We start from the raw sequence: 14,640 nt of genomic DNA, 5'->3' as shown, positions 1-14,640 counted from the left end.
AATTGCTCTCTAAAACTACAGCACTAAAATTGAAACATATTTACTTTTTTTACAGGAGAATTCCCCCTGGATATTCCCAACTCTTTAACTTCAGCTGTGAAGGTAAAAATTGGAAAATCACTAGAATGTAGTAGAACATCTGAATCAAAGAAATTTGATGATTTGGTAAGACTTAGACCAAGCAAGGTCAATAACATTTTTCTGATTCTACTCACTTGGATTCAATGGACTATAGTCCTATTCCTTATATATATATATTTTTTCATAAATTTACTTATTTATTTATTTTTGGCTGCATTGGGTCTTCGTTGCTGCGTGCAGGCTTTTCTCTAGCTGCGGTGAGCGGGGGCTACTCTTCGTTGTGGTGCGCGGGCTTCTCATTGCAGTGGCTTCTCTTGTTGCAGAGCGTGGACTCTAGGCACACGGGCTTCAGTAGTTGTGGCACTCAGGCTCAGAAGTTGTGGCTTGTGGCCTCTAGAGTGCAGACTCTGTAGTTGTGGAGCACGGGCTTAGTTGCTCCTCAGCATGTGGGATCTTCCTGGATCAGGGCTCGAACTCATGGCTCCTGCACTGGCAGGCAGATTCTTTACCACTGCGCCACCAGGGAAGCCCCTTCCTTTTATTTTAAACACCTATCACTTAGTAAATCCTAAGCGGATACTATTTATAAAACAATGTGCTAGAGGATGTGGGGGATAAAAAGATGTATAAGACACAATTATTACCCTTAAGAAACTTATAGTTCAGTAATGGGGATATAGCATGTGTACACAAGTCTTTATTTTTGTCTGTATTTATTATAACAAGGCAAATATAATCAGTACCATATGGAAGATAAGAACTTTGAAACTGTGAGAGATCCCTTCAGGTTGGAAGTGATCAAAGAAGACAGTGAAAGAAGAAACATTTGACTTTATTCTTTAAGGACAGTTAAGGCAAAATAATTGTTTCATAAGTAGATTGCTTGTTCATAGCAGTCATCTGGCAGGCTGTTTCTTGTGAGCTGTGATAACACAGAGAGTAGTTTTTTAAAAAAAATAACAGATGTCTATATTATTTAAGATAAACCTTTTGGAATAATGTTCCCTGCTTCTAGAAGAAAAACCTATACCTTTAACAATCTGTTATTCATTAGTATATGAACCAACTATGAACCAACTATCTTAAAATTTCAGAGATCAGAAAAGTAATTAACTATAACATTTAAACACGCTTACAATTGCAGTGCTGGTGGGCAAATATTCCCTGCCTTTTAAATTACATATTTTTAAAAAATTTATTTTATTTATTTATCTTTAGCTGGGTTGGGTCTTTGTTGCTGCATGCGGGCTTTTTCTAGGTGCGGCGAGTGAAGGCTACTCTTCGTTGTGGTGCATGGGCTTCTCATTGCGATGGCTTCCCTTGTTGCAGGGCATGGGCTCTAGGTGCACGGGCTCAGTAGTTGTGGCTCGCAAGCTCTAGAGCGCAGGCTCAGTAGTTGTGCCACACGGGCTTAGTTGCTCCGTGGCATGTGGGATCTTCCTGGACAAGGGCTCAAACCCACGTCCTCTGCATTGATGGGTGGATTCTTAACCACTGCGCCACCAGGGAAGCCCTTAAATTACACTTTTAATGTGCTAGTAACTGTTACTATTATTGCTAATGGTCATTATCGTAACAACTCCCAGAGTAAAGAACAATCACTACTTTTTCAGTGTCATGAAGTAATTTCAGTGGCAACAACCTTACCTGGAATTACATTTTCAGGGAAATGTTCCAAGTAGGAAGGAAATAACTATAAAAAGGATCAATTTAGGACCAATATTCATGACATATACAAATCACTGTAGGAGTGGATGATTCTTCACAGTTCAGCACATTTATAAATTAGGAAAAATAGTGTCAACATTTCATAACTCTCTCTATTAGTATATGAAATGTAATTTTAAAATGCTATTTATTGCTTTGAGTTTATAGATTTCTATACATGTTCTTCTTTCACTTTGACTTTCTTTCTTTTTCAGACTGTAAAACCCCAGAGTCCCAAATCAGGTAAAAAATTTTCTTTGGCTTTAGATGACATTTAGCCCTAAGAATTTGTACTGCAAGAATGGCTCATTAAGTTTAGAGTAATTTACCTCAGGAGATGGCTTGGTTTCCATAATAACTTCCACCATTTATTGATTTATTTCTGGTTTTCCTAGGCTAGTAGTTTTGTTTTGTCAAGGGCAAAAGGAAGACAGGATTTTAGAATTCTGCTCCTTGATATATAGCCCTAAAAAAAAAAAAAACCAAACTATTTTAGATACAATCTCTTAAAACTTTGCAGCAGTTCCATTTTACTGGTTTTATCATTGTTAACAGTGTGATTCTAAAAAGTTATTTCTGGTCACTTAGGTCTTTAACTTGTCACTGCTTCTTAGTACTTTCTTGCTTGTTTTATACATTGAATAACAACATCAACAGCAAACATCCTTTGAACACCGATAGGTACTTTACATACATTATAACAGGTAGTAGTTGCCCTTAACACATTTATTCATATTAACATATTGCTCAAATACGTAAATAAGCAGTATAACATAGAGGTTAAAAAGCGTGAGCTTTGGTGTCAGGTAGACTTTCATTCAAATCCCCAGCCTACCAATAGTTATCAAAATCTATGACCTTGGTTACATTATATACTTTATCGATTTTTCTCACTTATAAAATGAGGATAATAGAACTCCCCTTCTAAGAGGACTTTTGTGAGGATCTAGTGAGATAAAGCATATAAAGCTTTTAGCACAGTGGTTGTCAAATAATAAGCTCTCATTAAATGTTACCTATTATAATTTTTATTAGGTAATTATTAAATGAACATTTCCTAAGCAAGTTCCGTGTGCCTTATACAGTGTTAGAATAGGCAGAATATTTAAGAAAGGGCGCTGCTTAATGATTATATATGTATTCAAATTGGGTAGACAAAATTAACACTCACTTGGAACCATTCAGTGATAATCTATGTGGCACTGATTATCATCACCAGGAATCTGGAATAAAGAAAGGTATCACTGGAGTGGTTAGGAAAGGCTTGAGTAGGTGAAAGAAATTTAAGAATATGGATAGAGGAAAAAAGAGGGAATTCCAGGAGCAGGGATCAGAGTAACAGTGACTCAAAGGTAAAAATAAGCATGATGGGTACAGAGAAATGGTAAGTAGGTTAATTTAATTGCAACAGAGGTTCTATTATAGGGAAATATGGAAAATAAATTTGGATAGATAAAATGTGGGAAAATTCCAAAGGACTTAAAAGCTAGGCAGATGAAATAAACACAACAGACAAATCTATGTATAGAGAAAGCAGATTTGTGGTTGCCAATTTAATCTGGAGGGAATGGGGAGAGACTGCTAAATGAGTGTGGAGTTTCTTTTCAGGACAATTAAAATTTTGGAACTAGATTGTGGTGATGATTGCACATCACTGTGAATGTACTAAATGTCATTAACGGCAAATTTTGTTACGTGTATTTTATCACACACGAAGCTTGGCAGAAGAATTTAAATTTAATTCAGTAAGTAATAAACATTGTAGGTTCTTCGTCAGGGGAGTATTAAGATGAAAATGGTGTTTTGGGAAGGTATTTGGCAGGATATCGCTACCTGAAAGTTATAGTCTCATAATATTTCCTAAAACCAAACGGGAAGGTGATAAGCTACTTCAGAGTAGTTATCAAATATTTATCAAATGCCTACTATATGCCAGTTATTGTATTAGGTGATGGAAATAAGTATTGCACTTAATTTTTGCATATTACCCAGCATATAAGGAATAAACAAGAGAACTTTCTTTATAGGTAAGTCCTAAGACGTGAAAAACCCAATGACCAATGACAGATAAAACTCTAGCACTTAACCACATACTCATTTTCAAAAGACATTAATAGGGACTTCTCTGGCAGTCCAGTGGTTACAACTCTGCGCTTCCAATGCAGGGGGTGCGGGTTCGATTCCTGGTCAGGGAACTAAGATGGCACCTGCCACACGGTGTGGCCAAAAAATTTTAAAAAATAAAAGACATTAATAAAGTATATAATTATACTTAGCGCTGTATAATGAGAAGCATACAGCAATAGAACACCATTTGTGTCTCTAGTACTTACATTATGGGAAAATAGCTCCATTATTTAAAATTCTTTATCATGGAAATTTTCAACCACACAGTTTAAATCTACCATAATAACAGTAATCACACTAATAAAATTAATAATAATTCCTTAATATTATCTAATATCCAGACTTTGTTCAATTTTCTCAAACTGTCTCAAACATGTCTTTTTACAGTTGGTTTATGTGAAGCTGGATTCAAACAAAGTCTGCACATTGCCTTTGGTTTATATGTTTCTTAAGCCTTTTAAAGTTTGTAACAATTCTTCTTTTTATGTTTTCTCATGCCATTTATTTGTTGAGGGAATGGGCCATTTGTCCTTAAGATTGCTAATATTCTGGATTTAGCTGTTTGTATCCTCATGGTTTTATTTAACATGTTCCTCTATCTCCAGGATTCTCTGTAAAATTGTAGTAAGATTAGAAGCTTGACTAAATTCAGGTTCAATTTCTTTTGAAGAATACTTTTGTAAGTGAGCTACAAGTTTGTGATGAAGCATAGGCTCATTGGTGAAAGAGCTAGAATAACAAAGTTCTTGAGGCTCCAGTCAATGTTCAGATAATTTTTTATTTGGCTGTTGTAGGTTAATATTGAAAAATTAGAAAAGTTATACAAAACCAAAAAGGGATTTTAAAAAATAATTTTTATTGGAGTATAGTTGATTTACAATGTTGTATTAGTTCCAGGAATACAGCAAAGTGAATCAGTTATACATATACATATACCCACTCATTTTTAGATTCTTTTCCCATATAGGCCATTATAGAGTATTGAGTAGAGTTCCCTGTGCTATACAGTAGGTCCTTATTAGTTATCTATTCTATATATAGTAATGTGTATATGTCAATCCCAGTCTCCCAATTTATTCCTCCCCCAACTTCCCCTTTGGTGACCATAAATTTTTTTTCTACATCTGTGATTCTGTATTTTGTGAATAAGTTGATTTGTACCATATTTTAGATTCCATGTATAAGCAATACCATATGATATTTGTCTCAAAAAGGGACCTTGACTTAGGACTTTTAATTGATGAATTTTTTTTTTTTGCTTTTTTCTTTTCCCATATAGGCCATTATAGAGTATTGAGTAGAGTTCCCTGTGCTATACAGTAGGTCCTTATTAGTTATCTATTCTATATATAGTAATGTGTATATGTCAATCCCAGTCTCCCAATTTATTCCTCCCCCAACTTCCCCTTTGGTGACCATAAATTTTTTTTCTACATCTGTGATTCTGTATTTTGTGAATAAGTTGATTTGTACCATTTTTTAGATTCCATGTATAAGCAATATCATATGATATTTGTCTCAAAAAGGGATCTTGACTTAGGACTTTTAATTGATGAATTTTTTTTTTTTGCTTTGTTGTATACTCTTTTCATAGATAGACACCAAGATCATTCTTCTTCCCTGCCACCTCCACTGCCAGAAAGAACCTTAGAGTCCTTCCTTGTTGCTGATGAAGATTGTAAGTGGCAGTGCTCTCTCTCAAAAAAGTTATAAAAATGAGACCATTAAAGGTTAACAATAAAGTAGGATCTAAATGGAAAAGGTACAAAGAATGATTAAATAACATAAAAATAATACATTTTAAAATCCCATAATGCATTGAAAAATGCATAAAAAAGTCAGGCTAAGAATTACTGAATATATACCTGTATACAATCTGAAGGCTTAAGAAGCTATGCAACAAAACACGTTTTTTTTTAGGTATGCAGACTCAACCTATAGAGACTTATTCTACTAGCTGTCCTAACACCATGGAAAATTCAACATCTTCAAAACAGATATTGAAGACTCCTGGAAAATGTTTCACAAGGAGTAAGGTAAAGAAGATAGGAGTTTATGGAAATATGCCAGAGGCTTTCCATTACTGAAAGTGTCCCTACCCCTGCCACTCCAACCCCGGGCCACCAGCATTAAGATGAAAAATTAGACTAAATATTTTCACTGATATTCACTGTTGGTCTCACAATGATCAAAATTAATGGAGGGAAACCAAAAATTTTAAATAACCCAACAACTTAAAGCAGACCCAATAAAACTATCAACTTTTTTTCCCTGAAACTAGACAAATTGATTCCAAAGTTCATATGGGGGGAAAAAAGAGCAAGAATAGTCAGTAAACCGAAAAAAAAAAAAAGTAAAAGCAATGAAAGAAGGGTAGCTTTATCAGATATTAAAACATCGTAAAGCCTCAATAATTAAAATGGTATGATATTGGTGTATGAAAAGAAACACATACCAACAGAGCAGAAGGAAAACTTCAGAAATAGATCCAAAAATGTATAGGAATTTAGTATATGATGAAGGGAACCTTTCAAGTCAGGGAATAAAGATGGATGTTTTAATCACTGTTGTTGGTTCAACTGGATAACAACCTAGAGGGATAAAAAGGTAGGATCCATACCTCACAGCTATACCGGGATATATTCTAGTTGGATAAAAGATTTAAATGCTAAAAAACAAAAAACCAACCCATCAAAGTACTAAAAAAACCTGGAAAGATTACTTTACAACCTGGGAGTGGAAATGATCTTTATAGCTATGATTCAAAATCCAGAAGCCATAAGAAGGGAGATTTATAAATTTAACTAAATAAAACAGAAAATTTCTGCATGGTAAAACAACAACAAAAAAATCACGTTAAAAATCAAAAGACAAAGAACAAATTGGAGAAAAAAAAATCTGCAACTGGCATCATAGTCAAAGGACTATATTTCTTTAATATTATATATTTCTTTAGCAATTCATAGAAAATAATAACCCTAAAAGTGAGCAAAAATACATGATCTGATAATTCAAAGATAAGTAAATGTGCATGATCTGACTTTTAAACATTTGATATGTTCAACCTCACTCATAATAAAAGAAATACGAATTAAAACCACAGTCACATACTGTGTTTCATGTTTCAGAAGGGCAAATTCCAAAGTCTGACTACATTCTCTGTTAGGCAGGCTATGGGAAAATAAGCACACACTTGCAATCTTGGTGGTAACGTAAGTGGTATAACTTCTATGGAGGACAATTTAGCGATACCTATCAAAATTACCAATGCATATATGTTTTGACCCAACAATTCCACATTTAGGAATTTATCCCACAAATATGCTTGCTCATACATGAAATGAAATGTATACCAGGTTATTCATTATACCATTATTTATAAGGGTAGACAATTGGGAACGTAAATGTTAATCATTAGGGGAACTGATTAAATAAATCATAAATAATGGTGTATGCATACAATGGAATTCTATGCAGCTAAAAAAAGAATGAGGACTCTCTCAATATTCTTTTATATATTTTATTAACTTTTGCTTAAAAGGGTGAAAATATGATCTATATTTATATTATATATTCATAAGTAACTTTGGAAGGATACATAAAAACTAACAACAATGGTTACCTGCAGGGGGAGGGTCAGAAACTAGGTAGATGGAGATCAAAGATGGGAGCATTTTTACTAGGATATTTTGAATTATAAATAATCTATATTTAAAAACTAAATAAAAATTTTCAAAAAATTTATTAAATACCTATTATATAGAAGATTACATTTCTAAGTATTAGGAAAATAGAAATGTCATAAAGGACATCTAAATGTCCTTGAGAAGAGTACAGTCGATCTACTAGAATGCCTATGTAAGAAACAACGTGAAAATTATCAAAAAGTAAAATACTATGGAACAAACTGAAAACATACACCCTGAGGAAATGTGAAGAAAAGAAGAAATCTGGGTAGATTTCTAGAAGAGGTTGAGTTAGAGACTTCACCATAAAGGAGGCAGAAGACATGGGTTTGCTGAAAGAGGGAGAAGAAAGTAGCATGGTTAACAGTATGAAGTGAACCTCAGTAAACTGAGTACAGAAAATGACTGGCAAAATTTTTTGGCCTGAATGGGAACAGCAATGTACCACAGCTATCTTCAGAAGCCATTGTGGGTCCTGGAATGGTCGCCTAGTAAAGAAGACAAGTAGGAACTCCATCTTTCCCCCTGACACAACAATAGCACTATTTCTAAATAAATAGTGTGATTCTTATATGGGTGGAAAATGTAGCAAGATAAGATCAAGTGGAGACTTTGCACTGAATTAAAAAATGGCAAGATAGAAAAATAATTTTGTACATTTGATATCCATTTTTAAAGAAATTAATCCTTTTGACTGAAATCTATATTTCTAGTTGATTAAAGTATTTTGGATTTCACAGGGAAAAAACTCACTTTTTCCTTTTCTTCATTTTGTAGAGTTTGAAAATTTTGCGAAACATGAAAAAGAGTAAGTTTCTTTTACTTATTTTTGGAATACACATACCACTTTCAATATTATGTAATTTTTCCTTATATAACCACTCTGAACAATATTATTCCTAAACAGAACCTTGTTACAGTCCTATGTATCAGAACAATCACCCCTAGGCCTTGTACTCTGCTAGGTTCCACAATGCTAATACTAGGTAGGGAGTAAGGGGAAAGAAAGTTTGTCTGATACACAGGAATAATAGTATGATGTTTGGCATTTTCTACCCATGCTAAGATGCTGTCATACAAGTGTGTTATTTAAAATTCCCAGCGGTCTAACTTCAGATGTACTTTCTTTGAAAGTAGTCATAGCAAAGCATATTGTGAAACAAATGTGTTGATTTAATAAAATAAGCAAAGTATTGACACATTTCCATTTTTACCAAGTATTATTAGCAATAAAAGTCTGTTGCTTACTGTTTTTCCTATATTGTAATGAAAACAAAACCCAGAATCCTGAAACTGTGGGAAACTGATTATCTTCGAAATCCTATTTATAACTACAAAGTATATAAAACGTTGTGGTATATTTTTTACAAATTTGATCCATTGCGTTAGTCATCAAGGACCAAACAGCTATTTGGTACTATACTGGTATTGTAGGGAGAAACAAAGAGCACTGAGAAAACTTGATTTAAGGTATAATCTAAGTAAGAAGGTTTATAGCTGAATCTTACTCTTTTCACTCTATCTCCCTTTCCATAAACTTGTGCTAGTCTGCTTTCATTGCCACCACACCTGATCTCTGAAGTGAACTGATTTCTTACTTATGATGGGCTAAAGCATGACTGGAAAATATACTCTTTCCTCTAAAGTCAGTCAAAAGAGAATTTAAACACTGCAAGAAGAAATTATAGTATATAACATAAGAAATAAAACAGCTAAAAGCAGAGAAATGAGTGACTTGAATAGCTAGCCAAAGATTGATTTGATCAGCTTAGCTTATGAAACACCCAGTTTTCTTTTTTTTTTAAAATTATTTATTTATTTTTGGCTGCATTGGGTCTTTGTTGCTGCATATGGGCTTTCTCTAGTAGCGGCGAGCGGGGGCTACTCTTGGTTGCCGTGCGCAGGCTTCTCATTGTGGTGGCTTCTCTTGTTGCGGAGAGCAGGCTCTAGGTGCATGGGCTTCAGTAGTTGTGGCGCAAGGGCTTAGTTGCTCCTCAGCATGTGGGATCTTCCCGGACCAGGGATGGAACCCGTGTCCCCTGCATTGGCAGGCGGATTCTTAACCACTGCTCCACCAGGGAAGTCCCTACAGTTTTCTTTCTCTAAAAAAAAAGCAGAAAACTAACCCAAAAAAGTTTCTTTCTCTAGCTCCAACCCTGTCTTGGGGATATCAAACAAAGATACAGAAACTTCAGGAAGATTTAGGTTGGCATAGATGTGAGATATGGTATGACTGTCTGAGACTCTGAGACTTATTTCTAATTTCTATTTCTCAGTTGCCTTCACCCTCTGGTCTTCTGTCTTTAAATTAAGAACAAAATCTGGCCCCCAAAGTTGATCCTGAAGCTTTAGACTTATCTACCTTTACTTGCATGTGTTCTCTTCCCCTTCTAGATGGTCCATGCCTCCTGGGTTCTATATGTTCTCCCTTTAGCCTGGATGCCTTACTGGTCCTACTTTTAACGAAATTAGGATTCTTCACCTGTTGTTTTAAGTTAACATCTAAGCCTGGTGTCAGGCTCTTTCATTCATTCATTCATTCAATGAATATGTATTGAGTGCCTCCTATGTGCCAGGCATTCTGCAAGGCAGTGGGCATGTGATGGTGAACAGAACAGTGTGAATTTGGTGTGTTGTAGGCACTCAAAGGAAGCCATCATAGCTGCAGGGTATTAAGAGGAGAAAGGAGTAAGGTGTGTCCAAAAGATGGTAGAGGGCTTCCCTGGTGGCGCAGTGGTTGAGAGTCCGCCTGCTGATGCAGGGGACAGGGGTTCATGCCCTGGTCCAGGAAGATCCCACATGTTGCGGAGCAGCTGGGCCTGTGAGCCATGGCTGCTGAGCCTGCGTGTCCGGAGCCTGTGCTCCGCAATGGGAGAGGCCACAACAGTGAGAGGCCCGCGTACCACACAAAAAAAAAAAGATGGTAGAGATGAGAGGTAGTTAGATCCTTATGGGTCATGTTAATGACCCAATGGGAAGTCACAGAAGAGTTTTAGACAGAGATGTTACATGATCTGTCTTTTGAAAAGATCATTCTGGCTGCTGGTGACAAGAGTTGAAGCTGTCAGCTATGACACCTGATGCCTACTTTCGGTGGGAAATTTTGGTTGCTAGGAAATCCTTCATTTGCAAGTGACAGAAAACCCAACTTTAGCTTAAGCAGAAAAGGGGAATTTATCAGCTTATGACCAAGAGTTCAAATGATGGAATTAAAGATGTAAAATCTCATTCCATATCTCCTAACTTTGTTTCGCTCTGTTAGCTCACTCATAAGCAGGCTTTTACCATGTGATTTCAGGTTTATGATGAAAAAAATGAGCTTTTTCCTGGTTGCTCAAGCAACAGCCTGACTGATGACTAGTGTTGATTGGGCCTGATTGTCTTGGCTAAACCTAAACCAATTATTGCCAGTATATTTAATGCTTGGATTAAGAAGATAGTGTCATACCTAACATTTGACAATTGTTACATGTGGACGCTGACCAATAAGGAATGATGTCAGACCTAAACAACTGGTGTGACCATGGCAAAGTACCAACTGACAGCCCTAGTCATAGGTCAGCTCCTTCATCTAAAGGTTGAATGAGCTCCACGAGAAGTATGGCCATTGAACATTGGAGAGTGGTGGTTTCTTAAAGGAAAATTCAAGTTCTATTATCAGAAGAAGGAATTAATGCTGAGCAGACAGCATAAAAGTATCTATGACAAGCTAGATGCAGAATAGTAGTTCACTATACATATATGCAAAATCTTTGTCTCCAGTTATAAAAAACCAGTATTCCCTTTTGGGACAATTGTTTTCTTTCTGAAGGATGTTATATACCTCTCAGCTTATGTGCAGTATAGAGATGATTGCTATCTCCTGAACTTTCTCACCTTCACCCACTTGTTTTCCATGTCTCTATCATCAGTGGCTAGCCCAATGCTTGCCACATAATAGGTATTCAATAAATATATATTTTAACTGAATCTGATTGAAATTCATGATTTACTCTAGTGATTCATACTCAAGTAGCTCCAGGAAGGGGGAGGTCTTTCTAGAATCTTAGTATTAGGTATGTGTGTACAAACATGTATGCAGTCCTCACACTACATTCTGGAAATGATGAGAACAACAAAAGGTGAATATTTAGTAATTTCTCCCCAATTATGTACTGTTTCTTAGAAAGTTTATACAAGCCTGAAATTATCCTTTTTTGCTGCTAGTGCAAAATATGGACCATGTTTTCAATGGATTGTTTTCAGAATTGGGCGGATAATGATACGTGAATATATTAAGGTGCTGGGAAGAGAAATATGTTTTTAAGTCTGCCTATAGGTAGCTAAAACAGCAAAACAAAGCAACATAACAGTGCTTTTGGGGAGATTCTGGGCCTAACTAGAATCATCCATAATGGGAAAAAAGTAGGCTGGATAGTGAAAAAAGATATTCCAGGCGTAGAGGATGGTGGAAGAAATATCACAGACTTGCCACGGTTGAGCTAATGTGGAGAATAAATTATTTAAAAGTGTACTTAAGAGTGATCAGAGTGCAAAGTAAGATGCAGTTGAAAGCCAAAAATGTAAATCCCAGAAAAAGTTGATTCACAGTAAAATGGATTGTATTCCTGAATCCTTTGGTGATTCTCTCTAGTGTTGGGTTTATTATACAATCTGTTTGCAAAGAAAAGAAAACTTAAAAAAAATGCACAAAAAATGAGAAAATTATAGTGTCAACCCATTTGTAAACATCTATATTTTGTTACATTTGATAGTGATATGTTTATCTGGAAGTATTAATTAATTTGGAGGGAATGTGTAATCTCAACAATTATGTGGTCTGAGTCTGTATCCATTCTTTCCCTTACATTTTTTTCTTTTGATTCTAGGTATCTGTAATTCTTCCCCATCAAACAATCCTGCAGACTCTGTTCAGTCAAATAACTCCAGCTCCTTTTTGAATTTTGGTATGTGTGTTACTTCCCAGAGTTAAAAAAATATTTATCTTAATTATTCATTTACAGTATAAGAGATACAACTTTAATATGATTTAAGTTTGCATGTATAAGTCCTTATGTGTATATTCTTTTTCATGCCATTTATCTTTTTATTTTTGACCTCAGCTAACTCTTACATCTTACACAGGCCTGAATTGCCTAGCATATATGGAAAATAAAACTAGGTACCAAATGATCATGTTGGCATGTAGTAAATGAATGTGAAAGCCAAATGAAGAAATTCTGAAATGCCATAATACTCTAGTTCATATCTAAGCAAAGTTATAAAAAATATACAAGTGTGATGAAAAGAACAGAAGATGCTGCTATCTAATCTTGTGTAACTCATGCAACATTAGGCGCTGAAGCACAATTCTGACAGTTTAAAGGAACTGTTTGCCCAATTGCTCTTTAGTAAAGCTATAAATTTAAAATAATTTCATATTAAGCATTCTATTATTCTATATAACATAAATTCATGATACTATTTAAGGTAGTATTATGTATGCTATAATTTTTATAAGGAGTATAGCAAATAATGTAGGATATTACTACTAAAAATTATTATTAACCAAAAAGCAGACCCCCTGAAAAGGTCTGGGGGACCTCCAGTGGTCCCAGGCACCACATCCTGAGAACAGTTGCTCTATGGTATTGTTCTTATCTGAATGATCAGAATTGTTGCTGCCACGTTCAGATTGCAGGTGGCAAGAAGATGAGAGAAAAATGTGGAAGAGGTGTGGCCTTCGTTTCTGGTCTTAAGGCACTGGCCTGGAAGAGGCAACATTATGCCAGCTCACATTCCCTTGAAAAGAACTTATACATGTGCTATATCCAAACTGTAAAAGACACTGGGAAATGCAATAATGCTGGGCAGACAGTTTCCCATATACTATTCTATTCCTGAAGAAGAAGCAAGGAAAAATTTTAGTAGACAGGTAGCAATCTCTGCCACAATTGGGGTTATGGTTCCTATCTCACCATGGCAAAGTATTCAACTAGACTCTCTGGATCTGTTTCTTGGGCTTTAAAATTTTACTTGGATTACATTAACTCTAAGGTTTAAAATGTTATAATTAGAAAAAAGTTATTCTTATGAAATCATTTAGTTAAAAAGTTCATGTAGAATATTATATAACCTATGAAAAAAGCACCAAACTTTACCTAGAACACAAATGTTCCTTGCTTCCTTCTTTTCTCTCAGTCAGAGACACCACTTGAATAACTCATGGCCCATCTAACTTTACAACAGTCTGTGATATAATACGAGGATAAAATATTGTACAGCTGCCTCCATGTTGTTTCTTCTCAAAGTTGAATATTTTATCTACTTAAAAAGCAGCACCTAATTTTTTCATTGGTTCTCTTTTATAAAAGAGGCATTATAAGGGTATTTTATTCAAAAAGTACTTAAATGTGAATGAAAAAATTTTGTGGTTTATAAACATTTTTATTTTTATTTTTCCTGAATTGTCCTACATGCAAAAAAGGTAGCTCACTACTGTTCTAAACTATTGAGTATTGATCAGTGAAAAACACTGAGTGTAGCTATTCCTCAAATTTCAGATACCTAGTACTTACGTGTTATGTTCTTACTTCTATTCTCAGTCCACTTTGGTTACTATCAAGCTATCTGGACTGAATGGATAATTTTGTGACTATTGTGTGAAACTATTGAACCTGAAATATATTTCCTTCTATCTTCTTATTTACCACTCAGAGGAGTGAAATGTGCAGGAACTAGGCTGTGCGCCCCCTCCCCCTAATTTTTTTTTTTTACCACCGCTATTAATAAATTTTAGAGGATTTCTTGTTTTTATCTTCTTTTCATTCCCTCTTCCCTAATCTCCTTGTCTTCTAGTTCTGGCATAGTTTTTGGTGTTTCAGATTTAGGCAGTACTTGAGTAGTTACTATGTGCCAGGCATTGAGCTGGGTGCTTTAACAAATATCTGATCATTTTCATCAGTTCTATAAGGTATATAATTCCCACAATTTTATAAGATGATGAAATTAATCATCTTTGAGTTTTCCATTCTCTGTTTTCCCTTTGTATTTCGATTCT

General features: G+C 35.2%; 1 protein-coding gene across 5 annotated transcripts in view; it reads left to right on the top strand.

Annotated features, from left to right (window-relative positions):
• PTPN22 (protein tyrosine phosphatase non-receptor type 22) overlaps positions 1–14,640 on the top strand; it is a 50,796-nt gene that overhangs the window by 33,178 nt on the left and 2,978 nt on the right. For 2 of the 5 annotated variants that reach the window (XM_024764812.1, XM_024764815.1), the window contains 6 exons: positions 56–165; positions 2,004–2,031; positions 5,510–5,593; positions 5,836–5,951; positions 8,379–8,409; positions 12,470–12,547. In XM_024764812.1, the coding sequence (XP_024620580.1) occupies positions 56–165; positions 2,004–2,031; positions 5,510–5,593; positions 5,836–5,951; positions 8,379–8,409; positions 12,470–12,547 (447 nt within the window). Of the gene's footprint in view, positions 1–55; positions 166–2,003; positions 2,032–5,509; positions 5,594–5,835; positions 5,952–8,378; positions 8,410–12,469; positions 12,548–14,640 lie in introns of those variants that run through there. The other 3 variants (XM_024764813.1, XM_024764816.1, XM_024764814.1) reach the window with 3 other exon arrangements.

The sequence above is a fragment of the Neophocaena asiaeorientalis genome, unplaced genomic scaffold (genome assembly GCF_003031525.2).
Source record: "Neophocaena asiaeorientalis asiaeorientalis breed wild unplaced genomic scaffold, Neophocaena_asiaeorientalis_V1.1 scaffold62, whole genome shotgun sequence".
Taxonomy (NCBI): domain Eukaryota; kingdom Metazoa; phylum Chordata; class Mammalia; order Artiodactyla; family Phocoenidae; genus Neophocaena; species Neophocaena asiaeorientalis.
This window is presented reverse-complemented; position numbering and strand designations above follow the sequence as displayed.